This window comes from Rhinolophus sinicus, linkage group LG10 (assembly GCF_036562045.2).
Source record: "Rhinolophus sinicus isolate RSC01 linkage group LG10, ASM3656204v1, whole genome shotgun sequence".
Classification (NCBI taxonomy): domain Eukaryota; kingdom Metazoa; phylum Chordata; class Mammalia; order Chiroptera; family Rhinolophidae; genus Rhinolophus; species Rhinolophus sinicus.
The window spans coordinates 107,198,910-107,213,760 of NC_133759.1; the positions used below are offsets into that span (position 1 = coordinate 107,198,910).

Consider the following 14,851-nt stretch of genomic DNA (forward strand, 5'->3'; position numbering starts at 1 on the left):
TATCCTAGAGAACAGACAGGGTTAGCTCTGTATTGGTCTCGTTATATTCTTACCGTCCAGACTCAGCCTCATAAGATTATTATGAGAACTTCAAATGATATTTTAAACTTAGCTTTTTGTCTTTTTATTAGAACTTATATTCTTACCATCCAGATTTGATCTCCTAAATTTATTCTGAGAATTTTAAGTGAGCTATTTGAAAAATAGTTTTCTCTTTTTACTAGAAAATAACTATTTTCTAATGAAGGTATTAAATTTTAAAAATGATTGAAATCTCATACATTGCTGTTGGGAATGTAAAGTGGTACAGCCACTCTGGAAAATAGTTTGGCAGTTTCTTAATAAAGTTAAACACACCTACTATATGGCGCAGCAGTTGAGCTCCCAGGTGTTTATCCTAGAGATATGAACAGTTACATTCACGCAAAACCTGTGTGTGATTGTCCATATTAGGTTTACTTGTAATTGCCAAAAACTGGAAACCAACCCGGATGTTCAGAGGGTAAATGGATAAACAAATTGTGATACACCCATACTATGGAATACTAGCCAAAAAAGATAAACAAATAAACTGCTGGTACACCCAACAACTTGGATGGTATTTAAGAGCTTTATGCAAAGTGAAAAGCCGGTCTCAGAAGGTCACATGATTCCATTTATATAACATTTTGACAATGACAAAAATCGTAGTGATTGAGAACCAGGGGTTGCCAGGGGGTAGGGTTGGTGTGGCCATAAAGGGTTAGCATGAGAGAGATCTTTGTGTTAATGGAACAGTTCTGCATTATAATTGTGGTGATGGTTATACAGATCTGCACAGGTGATAACATTTCATAGAAACCTTGCAGGCACACGCATTGTGAGTGAGACTTAAAACAGCTGACCGGCTCCCATGATACTGGATGAGGGGACTTCCAGTTAAGCATGGCAGAATTGACCTCGTGTATTTTTTCTCTCTCCTGAGGATACATTAAAATGACGGGAAAAGGACTTTTAAAAAAAGTCTGTAAATCCATAGTGTAGAGGCCTGAAAAAGGAAATACCAGTTGACAAAAGGCCTAAAGAAATGTTGGGTGATAGAAAATGGACAGAGGAATGGTAATTGCCCTAAGGGAACCGCAAGAACCTGCAGAGAGAAGTACTGATGAGAACTGCGCCATTTACCCCGGAGCACCCCAAAGACTGAGGAGCAGGCCCCACAGAAGGTGGGGATGGAGGGGCCAGGCAGGGCTATAGTAGGGGTTTTTCAAGGTGGTTGGATTGCCAGGTTCCCTTTTCTACCTCAGCCACCGACCACCGGCAGTGCCCTCTGCCTGGCAGACCAGAGATTTCATCTCTGAATATATTGAATCAAAGGAGCTTTTCGACTTGGAAACACCAGTGGAGGGTGGAGGGAGTAGAGCAGAGAGCCAGTAAAAACTGGCTCAGTAAACTGCAATTCCCAACCCCCTTCCTGACTGGGAAAGCTGACCACCTGGTGACTGCTCCTCCCCCCACCTAATGACAGGGAATTACAAACATCTCTGGAATGACCCAGTGGCCCCTGGTTTACTGTTGTGTGGCCGGTTTGTCTACAGCTGACCTGCTGTCCATCGCTCCGCATGAAGCCTGCCAGTCTACATGCACCCTGAGAACATACCCACTCCCACAAGTGTCCAGCCAGCATTTTGAGGCTTTCCTCCTAAACACGAGTGATCAAGGAGCACCAGATGTTTGAGGAAACACTCCAGCACAGAAGACAGGTGGATGCCCAGGAGATAACATGGGGGACTGGAAGGAAGGACCCCAAAACTACAACTAGTTTATTCAAATAGAAGACAATATTGCATCCATTAAACAAGAACAAGATGCTTTTGAAAAAGAATAATCAAAAAACCCGACAAAGCCCAAATTAAAAATATATTAGAGTGTTTAAAACATAGAAGTGTCAGAAAGTGAAGTTGAGGATGTGTGTCAGAGATGTAGAACAAAAAGTGGAAAATCAGAGAAAAAAAAGTAAAATGATTAGAGAATAACTCCAGAATGCGTAAAATCCTTATCAGAATTCCACAAAGAGTGAAAAGACAGGAAACAAAACAGGAACATTTTTCAGACCTAAAGGACATAATTTTCTATATAGATTACATAGGGTCTTTTTTTTTTTTTTTTTTTGCAATTTTATTGGGGAATATTGGGGAACTGTATTTCTCCAGGACCCATCAGCTCTAAGTCATTGTCCTTCAATCTAGTTGTGGAGGGCGCAGCTCAGCTCCAAGTCCAGTCACCGTTTTCAGTCTTCCGTTGCAGGGGGCGCAGCCCACCATCCATCCCATGCGGGAATTGAACCGGCAGCCTTGTTGTTCAGAACTCACACTCTAACCAACTGAGCCATCTGGCCGCCCCTCCAGAAGCTCAGCGGCAGCTCGTTGTCTTCAATCTAGTTGTGGAGGGCGCAGCTCACTGACCCATGTGGGAATCGAACCAGCAACCCTGTTCAGAGCTTGCGCTCTAACTAGCTGAGCCATCGGGCCACCCTCAATAGGGTCTTTTGAGTGCCAGTAGAATAAGTGAAAAAAATACCCACAGAGACAGACAATTATGTAGTTTAAGAACACAGGAATTAAGAGTAGCCTTCCAGATATAAGCCAAAAAAAAGAAAAAGTCGTATATGAAGGAAGAAAAAATGATGGCCAACTTCTCAATAGCAAAACTGGATATTTAAAGATTGTGGAGTAATATCTTCAAAATTCTGAGGGAAAGTCACTTTCCATCTATAATACTCTAGCCAGCAAACTATCAATCAAATGTCAAGGTAAAGATAATTTCAACGACATGGGTACTCAAATTTATCTCTCACATGTCAATTCTTAGGTCATTCTTGGAGAATGATCTCCAGCAAATACGAATAAATGAAGAAAGAAAAAGATGTAGAATCCAGTTAGTGAGAGCTCTAACACGGGGCCAGAAAGGGACCTGCAAGAACAACAGCATAGCAGGGACAGTCAGGCCAGACTGAGCAAGAGGACAGAGAGTCCTTGGAGGAAGTTCTGGGGGGAAAATGGAATGGAGATTAGCTGACAACTTTGTGTGCTTGAAAAATAATATTGATAGGTTCTGCCAGATCTGACGGAGCGTGTGGGAAAATTTAAGTTAGATAACAGAAAACTAAGCATGGGGGTGGGGAGATGAGCCATGCTAATCCCAGGAGAAACAAACAGGCAGTACCAAGAAAGGAAATGTAATCCTTAGTACATTCCTTGCTTTGTAGTGACCAGTATCTACAAAGTAATAATAAACCCTGACTATTCACTTACCAGGAAATTGCCATTTCACTATGTAGGAAGGATGGGGGGAGGATAAGTGGGGTGCTGGGGAGGCCCAAGTCCTCATCTACTGTAGCAGGAAGCCTGTACTAATTGTCCAAAATTGAAAAATTATGATATCAAAACTATGGCAATAAATGCAAGAATAACAGCTTCGTTGAGACTAAGTCCCGAGGTGGGAAAGGTGGTAAGGCGGGGTGGTTTTTCCCAGTCGCTGTTTGATAAAATAAAAGTTAGGTTCACTCTCTACTAACTCACAGTGGAGAACCTTTTATCCTAAACAGCATGTGTGTCAAGTATCTGTCCCTTTGAATGTTGTGTAGTTTTCATTCTTTTTGTTGCCTGGTCCTCTATAGATGGCACACATTTGGGGAGAGGTGCTGAAGAGACCTGAGTGGTCTGTCTGGAATGACTAATTGAAGCTCATTGTGGAACAGATATATTCAGTCACCGTGTGCTCTGAGTCAAGTCAGAGCCCCCCAGGAATAATTTCTGTCTGTATTTCAGGTTTACGATATTTTAAATTTAGACCAACATTCTCAATAATCGTCTAGAATGACAACCATTAACCTACTTAAACCCAAAAGGTGGCATATGTTTCTGGGCCCACAGCCCCTACCTGGCGCTTAGCACAGAGACAGCATGTCTGCTACTTGCTCTGTTTACAGTAAGTTCTAGGCAGCCCTTGGGCAGCGGGGGAACTGCCAGGGTTACGTCCACCTGTCAGTGCCAGCACCCTGTTCCATCAGTAAGGAAATGTGTGCTCTTTGTTATTTTCAAATCAACATTCATGACTGTAGACTGTCCTGTCAAGCATACATTGGTATCCCAGGCTATGTCGTAACAAAATCTAAAGATTACTTGGTCTACTGTTTGCTTATTTTATGAATTTGTTTGTTTTATTTGTCAGAATGTTATGGAACAGTTCAATCCGGGGCTACGAAATTTAATAAACCTAGGAAAAAATTATGAAAAAGCTGTTAATGGTAAGTCAATTTTCTAAATTTATAAATGTAGAGCACATATAAAATTCATTCAGTAAATGTTTTACTTAATTATTTTTAAATGCTTAATACTGAATTTTTTAAATAAATTGGTAGAAATTATTTACAATTAATTTAGTCTACACAACTTTGCATTGATAGGATGTTAGTGTATTTGAAATGAATACATTGAATAGGCTACTATGAATAATCTTAATTATCAAATCATGCTTTTTGACATGGTTCAATCATTTATATCATTGCCATAAACATGTTTTCTACTTTTTCAACCAAATTCTTTGTGAACTAATAACATACATGAAATGTATACTTAAAATATTTATGTTAGCATTCTATAGTGTAAGAATTATTCTTCTTTTATTTATACAGAAGAATTTCTTGCCTTTGGGTGTACTTTTGATAGTAATCTGAGAAACCAAACTTTTAGCCTGAATGGGAATATGTCTCAATTAAAGGTTGAACTTAGATTCTTATTTCAAAATGAGAGCTTCCTTTAACATGAATATGAGCGTTGGCTTTTGTCTGTCTGGGAACCAGAGTTGTTTGCTGGTTTGAAGAGGTGTCAGTGGCGGAAGCTGACATGCATATACATATGCTTTTTCCTACTAACAGGCAAATGGTGTCAATGATCACCTTGAACACTTGAGATGCTGATAATCACCACATTCTAACCAGTCAACACAGTGTTCCCTAGGTAGCAGTCATCACCCCCAAAATATTCAGACCCTGGGTTCACACCCTACCCTGGTTCATTAAGACCAAGTAGCATGAGAACATCTAGTTTCCAACCATTTTAGACTTGAAGAAGGCTTCAGCTCAAGTGTTATCTTTTACATATCTCATTTCTCTCTCTCACCGTGCCCCACCTTTGAGTGCTCCCTGTTGGTATTTTGGAAATAAACCTGTGGCCTCACACACCTTCTGCATGAGCATGCCCCAGGAAAGGGAGTATGCTGACTAGACTTTCCATGACGAGTGCCTTATTGTTGTAGTTCCTGGAAAAGTAAATTGCTTATTTACTTCTGGATCTCTGTGCTGTTTGCCAGATGTTTTCGGTGTCAGGAAATGCAACAGGCCTAGGATTTGTTCTCCTTTACCCTCCAGCAGTATCCGTGACTTCTGCGATTGCCCCTCTGCCCCCTCCTTCAAAGAGCAGGAGCCTTGTTTTGTAAGAGTCTTGCACAGCTGACTCTCCCTGGGTGACTGCTTAGTCACAAGGCTGCAAAGTCACTGCTTTAGATGCCCCTGTGAAGGAGATCACTGTGACCTGCAGTGACTTTTTTTCTTTCTAGCATTTGCTACCTCTCTGAGGCAGTTTTACAAGGTGACTTAGTGAGTAGCCTGCAGCTTAGTCTTGTGCTAAAACAGCGTCTCCCCGAAAGGCTCTTATCACTTTAACACCTCCTGGGGACTATTCCACATTTTTAAAGGTATTTCCAAAATTTCTATAGACCATCGGTTCTTGCTGAAGCCATTGATAAATTTAGATATATTTGTAAACTCCTTGGTAAGAATTTATGGTATAGTTGAGGGTGCCAGATGTGCAGTCAACAGTCCGATTATAAGTCAAGGTAACATGCATGCACAGCTAACAAAGAGCATGGGATGAGCCGTGTCCCTGGAATTTGAGCAGTGGCGGTGGGGGCTGGGAGAGGGAACAGGGAGGAAGACTCACAGGAGCTGAACTAGTTGATAGATGTTAGATTTCAGTAGGCAGATGCTGCATACAGGTACTTCAGGCAAAAAAGACAGTATCCAACCCAAAACCTGGTGTCCACACTGGCATGAGTGAGAAACTGTTGGGGATACTAAAATATATGGTGGAGTAGGATCACATTATTGTTAAATTTTAACGCAGCGTCAGTTATCTATTGCCATATAACAAACTACACCTAAACTTGGTGGCTTAAGACAATAATTTGTTATTTATCGTGGTCCTGTAAAGGCAGTGCAGTTCTCTGGACCCATGGGGCTCAGCTGTGACGTGGACTAGGTTGAAGGCTGGGCTCACATAGGCATAGAAGTCTGTTCTAAGAGTGCAAGCCCCTGTGGGAGTTATGTTTGCTGGTACCCCATTGGCCAAAGCAAGTCACATGACCAGGTGTGTCGGGGACTACACCAGCTGGGAATTCTGGGAGGTGTGATTCATTGAAGGCCAGAGTGTGGGCTTACTCTTTGAGCAATGGAAGGCCCTTGAAGGTTTTTGAGCAGAACTGTACCTGATGAAATCATATTTTAAGGAAAAATTATCTGGTAGAAGTAGATATACTAGATTGATGAAGTAGTTGGTCAACCACTAAAATAGAACTAATAAGAGAGTGCTTTAAGCATCTTGGTAAAGTAAGAATACTCCATTGTTTCTACCTTTAAATTAACAAGTCAGACAACTGTAACTCAACAAAGGATCCCCTGCTCAACACACAAATAGACCTGAAAGATCATGCATTGGGACATCTGAAGGTGGGCATATTGGAACAAGTCGGGGAGGCATGGCAGGAGGAAGGACAGGCACGGTAGCCCCAGAAGCAGCTCAGCAGCCACCGCTGCTCCACCTCGCCCGGTGGTCGGGGAGGAGTTGGGTAAGCAGCCCTTACACTATGACTGGAGCTTACGAGGGGCAGGAGCAGTTTCCCTCCCTCCTTCCCTTCCCCCATCATAACAGAACCGGGTAGAGGTGGCTGGGAATTTGTAAATAACACAGCAGGGGCAACAGCCATAACTGGAAGGATAGGCAGAACCATGAGACCGCAAACTTGCCTCTTCTCCGCATGCCCTGCAAAGCCTAGTAAAGCCAAAAACAGCAGGAAAAGGTGGTAGCTCTGGGAGTTCACAAAACCAGTTCTCCAACACCCTCCACTTTCCCCCACCATAGTGGTGGTGCCCTGTAACCAAGGTGAGCCGTCACAGAGAGGATACCCACCATCCTAGTGAATACACAGTATTTTCCTTAACTGAAGTGACTCCGCTCCACCACAATCCAGAGGTACAGAGAGTGCAGGTAAGAGAAAACAGAAACTTGCACTAAACCACCATCTACGGGAAAACAAAAGAAAGTGCCCTCCCTGCTGAGTTGTTGAGAGCAAACCAGTACCTAGGTAAGAGAGTGCTACCTCAAATACACAGAGAGAGAAACAACCCATCCAGTACCAAGAGCAAACAAGATAAAATGGGAGCATAGAAAGAAAATGAAAAGTCTTCAGAAACTAAGTCAAAGTCATGGAAAACATGATTTAAATAACATAATTCAAGATTGCAGTTATGAAGAAACTCAAGAATATACAAGAAAACTCAGAAAGGCAGTTCACTGAACTCATGAATAAAATTAGTGAACAAAAACAACACTTTACCAAAGAGATTGAAACTGTAAAAAAGAGCCAAACAAATTCTGGAGCTGAAGAACTCAGTAAATGAGATGAGGAATGCATTAGAGAGCATTGGAAATAGAGCAGTCCAGATGGAAGAGAGAGTTTAGTGAACTCAAAGATAGAAACCTAGAAATGACCTACGAGGAAGAAGAGAGAACTAAGTTCAAGAAAATGAAAGAACTCTATGAGAACTATCAGACTATACTAGAAAGAACAATCTAAGGATAATACCGTGTTTCCCTGAAAATAAGACCTAGCCAGACCATCATCTCCAATGCATCTTTTGGAGCAAAAATTAGTATAAGACCCGGTCTTATTTTAATATAAGATCCAGTCTTATAATAATATAATATAGTATAATATAATACCAGGTCTTATATTAATTTTTGCTCCAAAAGACTCATTAGAGCTGATGATCTGGGTAGGTCTTATTTTCGGGGAAACACGGTAGATATATCTCAGAGGAAGAAGGGAACAGAGAGCCTACTCAAACAAATAATTGATGAGAACTTCCCAGAACTATGGAAACAACTGGACTTTAGAAAAGAGGAAGCTAACAGACCACCTAACTATATTAATGCAAAAAGACCTTCTCCAAGGCACGTGTTATTCAAACTGTCAAAAATTAATGACAAAGAAAGAATTCTCAAGACAGCCAGCGGGGGTGGGGGGGTGGGGGGGAGAAAGACTGTAACCTACAAAGTAAACCCCTCCTAAGTCGTCTCTAGGTTTCTATCTTTGAGTTCACTAAGTCTCTCTTCCATCTGGACTGCTCTATTTCCAATGCTCTGTAATGCATTCCTCATCTCATTTATTGAATTTTTCACTCCAGGATTTGTTTGGTTCCTTTTTAGATTATGATCAGATTTCTCAGTAGAAACATTACAATATGGGACAGAGTGGAAGGAAATTTTCAAAATGTTGAAAGAGGGGAACCATCAGCCAAAGATAATATATCTAGCAAAGTTATCCTTTAGATATAAAGGAGAAATAAAAGTTTTCCCAGACAAACAAAAGCTGAAAGGATTTGCCACCATAAGATGTGCATTACAAGAAATGTTGAAAGGAACTCTTCTGCCGGAAACAAAAACACAGAAGTATATAAAATTTTGAATAAGATGATTAACAGTAGCAAGAAACTGTTAATCTACAAAATAGGTTATTAAACACTTAATTGTAACAGGTGAAAGGGCATTAAAAATGACTATTCTGCAATTTGGTAATGAATGCACAACATAAAAGAGAATTTGTGACAAAATCATAACGGGAGGAGGTAAAGGACTGAACAAGTACAGGTGAAAAAAGATAAGAGGGACCTGGGAGAAAAAAACTGTTAATATGTATGAGATATTTTACACAAATCTGATGGTAACCACAAAATAAAAATCCAGAGCTGAGACACGAAACATAAAAAAAGAGGAAACAGAGAAAAAAATAATAGAAAATCACCAAACTAAAATAGCAGACAGAATCACCAGGGAAAAGAAACAATGGAGATACAGAGCAACCAGAAATCAAAAGATTAAATGGCTGTAGTCCTTCTTTATTAATCACCCTAAATGTAAATGGACTGAACTCACCAATCAAAAGGTACAGATTAGCAGGATGAATTAAGAACAAGATCCAACTACATGTTGCCTGCAGGAGACTCATCGCAGCTCCAGAGGAGAACACAGGCTCAAAGTGAAGGGCTAGAAGATAGTACTTCAAGCAAACAGACTCACTCAGGAAAAAAGAGAGAAGACTCAAATAAAAGAAAAAATGAAAGAGGAGACGTTACCATGGACACCACAGAATTACTGATGACTGTACAAGAATACTATGAAAAGCTATATGCCACCAGATAACCTAGAAGAAATGGACAAAGTCTTAGAAATATGTAACCTTCCGAGACAACAGTGAAAAATTGGAAAACCTAAATAGACCGATCACTGGTAAGGAAATTGAAACAGTAATTTAAAAACTCCTAAAAAACAGGGGCCGGCCTGGTGTCTCAGGCGGTTAGAGCTCCATGCTCCTAACTCCGAAGGCTGCCTGTTCGATTCCCACATGGGCCAGTGGGCTCTCAACCACAAGGTTGCCAGTTCAATTCCTCGAGTCCCACAAGGGATGGTGGGCTCCGCCCCTTGCAACTAAGATTGAACACGGCACCTTGAGCTGAGCTGCCTCCCGGATGGCTCAGTTGGTTGGAGTGCGTCCTCTCAACCACAAGGTTGCTGGTTTCGACTCCCACAAGGGATGGTGGGCTGCGCCCCCTGCAACTAACAACAGCAACTGGACCTGGAGCTGAGCTGCGCCCTCCACAGCTAAGACTGAAAGGACAACAACTTGACTTGGAAAAAAGTCCTGGAAGTACACACTGTTCCCCAATAAAGTCCTGTTCCCCTTCCCCAATAAAATCTTTAAAAAAAAAAAAAAAACTCCTAAAACACAGAAGTTCTGGACCAGATGGCTTCACTGGTGAATTCTACCAAACATTCAGAAAACATTTAATATCTATCCTCCTCAAACTCTTCCAAAAAATTGAAGAGGGAATACTTCCTAACTCATTATACAAGGCCAACATTCCCCTGATACCAACACCAGGCAAGGACAACACAAGAAAAGAAAATTACAGGCCAATATCTCTGATGAGCATAGATGCAAAAATCCTAAACAAAATACTGCCAAATTGAATACAACAATATATTAAGTAGATAATATATCATGATCAAGTGGGGTTCATTCCAGGGATACAAGAATCATGCAACATCTGCATATCAATGCAATACAACATATTAACAAAATAAAACATTAAAATCATATGAGCATATCAATAGATGCAGAAAAAACATTTGACAAGATACACCTATTTATGATTAAAATATTCAATAAAATGGGTATAATAGGAAAGTATCTCAACATAATAAAAGCCACAGATGACAGACCCTCAGCTAATATACTCAGTGATGAAAAACTGAAAGCTTTTCCTCTAAGATCAGGAACAAGACAGGGATGCCCACTCTTGCCTTTGTCATTCAACATAGTGTACTGGACTTTCTAGCCAGCACAGTCAGGCAAGAGAAAGAAATAAAAGGCGTCCAAATTGGACATGAAGAAGTAAAACCATCACTATTTGCAGATAACATGATTCTATGTATAGGAAACCAGAAAGTTTCCACCAAAATACCACTTGAAACAATAACCAAGTACAATAAAGTTGCAGGATACAGAATCAATATACAAAAATCTGTTGTGTTCCTATATACTAACAACCAAATATCAGAAAGATAAATGAAGAAAACAATCCCACTTAAAATTGCAACAAAAAGGATAAAATACAAGGAATAAACAAAGAAGGTGAAGTACCTGTACTGAAAACTACAACATATTGTTAAAGGGAATTGAAGAAGATACAAAGAAATGGAAAGATAATCTGTGTTCATGGATTGGAAGAATTAACATTGTTGAAGTGGTCATATTACCAAAAGTAATATACAGATTTAATGCAACCCCAATCAAAATCTCAATGGCATTTTTCACAGAAATAGAACAAAAAATACTCAGATTTGTATAGAACCACAAAAGACACCAAATAGCCAAAGCAGTCCTTAGAAAAAAGAACAAAGCTGGAGGTATCACACTCCCTGACTTTAAACTATACTACAAAACTACAGTAATTAAAACAGTATGGTATTGGCAGAAAAACAGACACACAGACCACTGGAATTGAGAGCCCAGAAATAAACCCACACATATATGGCCAACTCATTTTCACCAGAAGAGCCAAAAACACCATGGAAAAAGGAAAGTGTCTTCAGTAAATGGTGTTGGGCCAACTGGAAAGCCACATACGAAAGAATGAAATGACTGCTATCTGACACCACAGCAAAAAAAATTAACTCAAAATGGATTAAAGACTTGAATGTAGCACCTGGAACAATAAAATACATAGAAGAACACATAGGCACTAATGGAACTTGATTTCAGTGGGTTTTGTGTGAACTTGACTCCAAAGGCAAGGGAAGTAAAATAAAGAATAAATGAATAGGACTACATCAAACCACATAGCTTCTGCACAACTAAAGAAACCATCAACAAAACAAAAAGGCAACCAACCGAATGGGAGAAGATATTTGCAAACTGTATCTCCGATAAGAGGCTAATATCCAAAATATATAAAGAATTCATATAACTCAACAACGAAAAAACAAGCAATCTGATTAAAAAATGGGCACAGGACCTGAACAGATACTTTTCCAGGAAAGACATACAGATTACCAACACATATATGAAAAGATGCTCAACATCACTAGTTATGAGGGAAATGCAAATCAAAACCACAATGAGATACCACATCACACCTGTTAGAATGGCAATTACCAGTAAGATAAGAAATAAATGTTGGTAAGAATGTGGAGAAAAAGGGAACCCTTATACACTCCTGGTGGAAATGTAAATGGGTGCATCCACGATGGAAAACAGTGTGGAGGTTCCTCAAAAAATTAAGAATAAAGTTTGCATATGACCCAGCAATCCCTCTTCTGGATACCCCCAAAATTAGAAAACATTCCTAAAAATATGTGTACCCCTATGTTTATTGTAGCATTATTTACAATAGCCAAGACACAGAAACAACCTAAGTGTCCCTTGATAGATGACTGGATAAAGAAGATGTGGTACATATATAAATGGAATACTACTCAGCCACAAAAAAAGAAATCAATGAAATAGTGCCATTTGTGACAACATGGATGGATCTTGAGAGTATCATGTGAAGTGAAATATGTCAGAAGAAAAAGGACAAAAACCATATGATTTCACTCATGGGCTATAAAACAAAAAGCAACAAAGGAATAAACTCATAGATAACAGACAGTAGAGTGGTGCTTTCCAGAGGGGAGGACAAAGAGGGTAAAGGGGGTTAAATATTAAATATATGGTGATGGAAGGAGAGTAGACTTTGGGTGGTGAGCACACAATATAGTATACAGGTGTTGTGTTATAAAGTTGTGTATCTGCAATTTATATAATGTTATTAACCAATGTTCTCCCTCCAAATTAAATGAATGAATGAATTGGAACCATTGTGCTTCATTCCTTAAAACAAGAAGTGGTAGAAAATCTCTTAATGTGTTCACAAAGGGGGACAAAATTATGACAATATTATTTTATTCTGGATAAATTATATAATTTTTAAAGTTAATTCAACTTTATCATCAAAGCAAGGATATTTTACTAGACTGAGAAGGTTAGTTTTAAACATAAGTCAACAGTTAATGAAAATTTTCAATTGAATGTGTGGGTTCAAACCAAAAATTTTGTTTAAATATTGTGTAATCCTGTATACCATTCTCCCACTAATTTGCTCTTCAGTTTATCAGTGTCTTGCAATTTAAAATCTTCATACTAAAATATTGCATATATTAACTTGACAGTTTACTGGCTAAAAACTTGTTTTTAGGTGGAGTCATCTCTTTTTCCGTTTTAACTGAGGCCAAAGAGTCAAAAAGCACCATAATTTAGAACTGAGTAAGTGAAGTACATTAGCTGGAGTTGTGTGCACTCCCTCTGACTTGCCGTTGACCTTGGGAATGTCCCAAAATATCTCCACTCCCCTTCATGAAACAGGTTTGATAACGTAACCGACCCATATCTTAATGTTGTCAACTAGAACAACTCAAGTAATGATTTGGAAAGTTTACAGAAATGCTACTTGTTAGTCTTCCTTTTTATAATTATACTTTAAGGTATAATGAAAGGTATTTCATAGTCTTATGAAACAACAGTATAGTAGAACGTTATATTTCCTAAACTTGTATACATATATAGTAAAAACCATAACTTTTATCATTTTTAACTCTGGAAGAAATGCTAAAGTAGATTAATTTATTGTGAAAATACCTTTTTTTGGCCTTCAATATCTTTAGCTGGACTTGTACATTAATTTATCCTATGACACCCTCACACACACTTTTTTTAAATATATGTTAAATGCTTTTTTAAATCTACCTTTTAAAAATACCCATTATAAATTGAGGCAGAAAACTTTGTTGCAGAGGGCAAGAAGGAATTGGTATAAGCAACTTTCATTTGTTTGTCCATTACTTACGTTGTTAGGGCATTTTATAGATGACCATCCTTTGTTTCAGAAAGAATAACTGACTTGCCCAAGGAGGTCATGTCATTAGAAGTAAACGTAGAGGGCAGCCTGGTGGCTCAGGTGGTTGGAACGCCCAGAGGTCACCTGTTCGATTCCCACAGCGCCCTCTACAGCTAAGATTGTGAACAACCGCTCTCCTTGGAGCTGGGCTGCAGTGGGCTGCCAGGAATGGCCGAGCAGCCAGTGTGAGCGGCCGGCAGCCAGCGAGAGCTGCCGTGAGCTGCTGACCAACAACTGCCTCAGTCCCGGGGGGGAGCACAAGGCTCATAAGACCCGCATGGGCCAGAGAGCTGTGTCCTACACAACTAGACTGAGAAACACCGACTTGAACCAGAGGGGTGGTGGGGAGACGGAAGAAGTGGGGGGGGGGGGGGAAGAAGTAAAGGTAGAATTTAAACCCAGCGCTGTGTTGCCCCCGACTCTCCACTCTACCTCCCTTCCAAATAAAAAAGAAAGAAAAGGAAAGGAAAAACAAATCAAAATGCAGATTTATGTAACTTATAATTTAGTCCTCAGAATCAGTTTGAAAGAAGAAATATCACTTTTAAGATAATTAGAATCCAACTTGTATAGCAATAGAGATTTTCCTTGTTTTTGCCCAAAAGGTGTGTGTGGGGGGGAGTAGAGCGTTAAGTTATTTTTCAGGTAATTCTATTGTTTTTTGGAATGATAATGTATTTCAAATTTCATAGATTTTTCCCCCCTGACCACAAGTATGTTGTTTATGTCTCAGAATGTCTTTTTCAATAGAAAAAGTGCAAATGCCATTGAAGGACCAGGTTCATAGGCCACCCCACACAAGTCCTTCTAAATAATATCCAGCAGATCTGGATTGCTGTAAGAATCCAGGGAAAAGATTTTTTGCTGAGATGGACGTGTTCCCAGCCCTAATTCAATGTTAGAAACACATGCGCTCCAGAACTGGCATTAGGAGCAGGCAGGGCCTTCTCTAGATAGACTTCCAGGACCCTGGGGAACTGGCCTGAGGCGAGAACCCCACGGGGCTCTCCAGTGAGTGGGGCCTCGGGAAGTACAGTG

At 39.8% G+C, this 14,851-nt stretch overlaps 1 protein-coding gene across 1 annotated transcript in view; it reads left to right on the forward strand.

Annotated features, from left to right (window-relative positions):
• BAIAP2L1 (BAR/IMD domain containing adaptor protein 2 like 1) overlaps nt 1-14,851 on the forward strand; it is a 74,694-nt gene that overhangs the window by 17,503 nt on the left and 42,340 nt on the right. Inside the window, exon 2 of the mRNA XM_019716460.2 lies at nt 4,213-4,288. Coding sequence (XP_019572019.1) covers nt 4,213-4,288 — 76 coding nt within the window. The remainder of the gene's footprint in view (nt 1-4,212; nt 4,289-14,851) is intronic.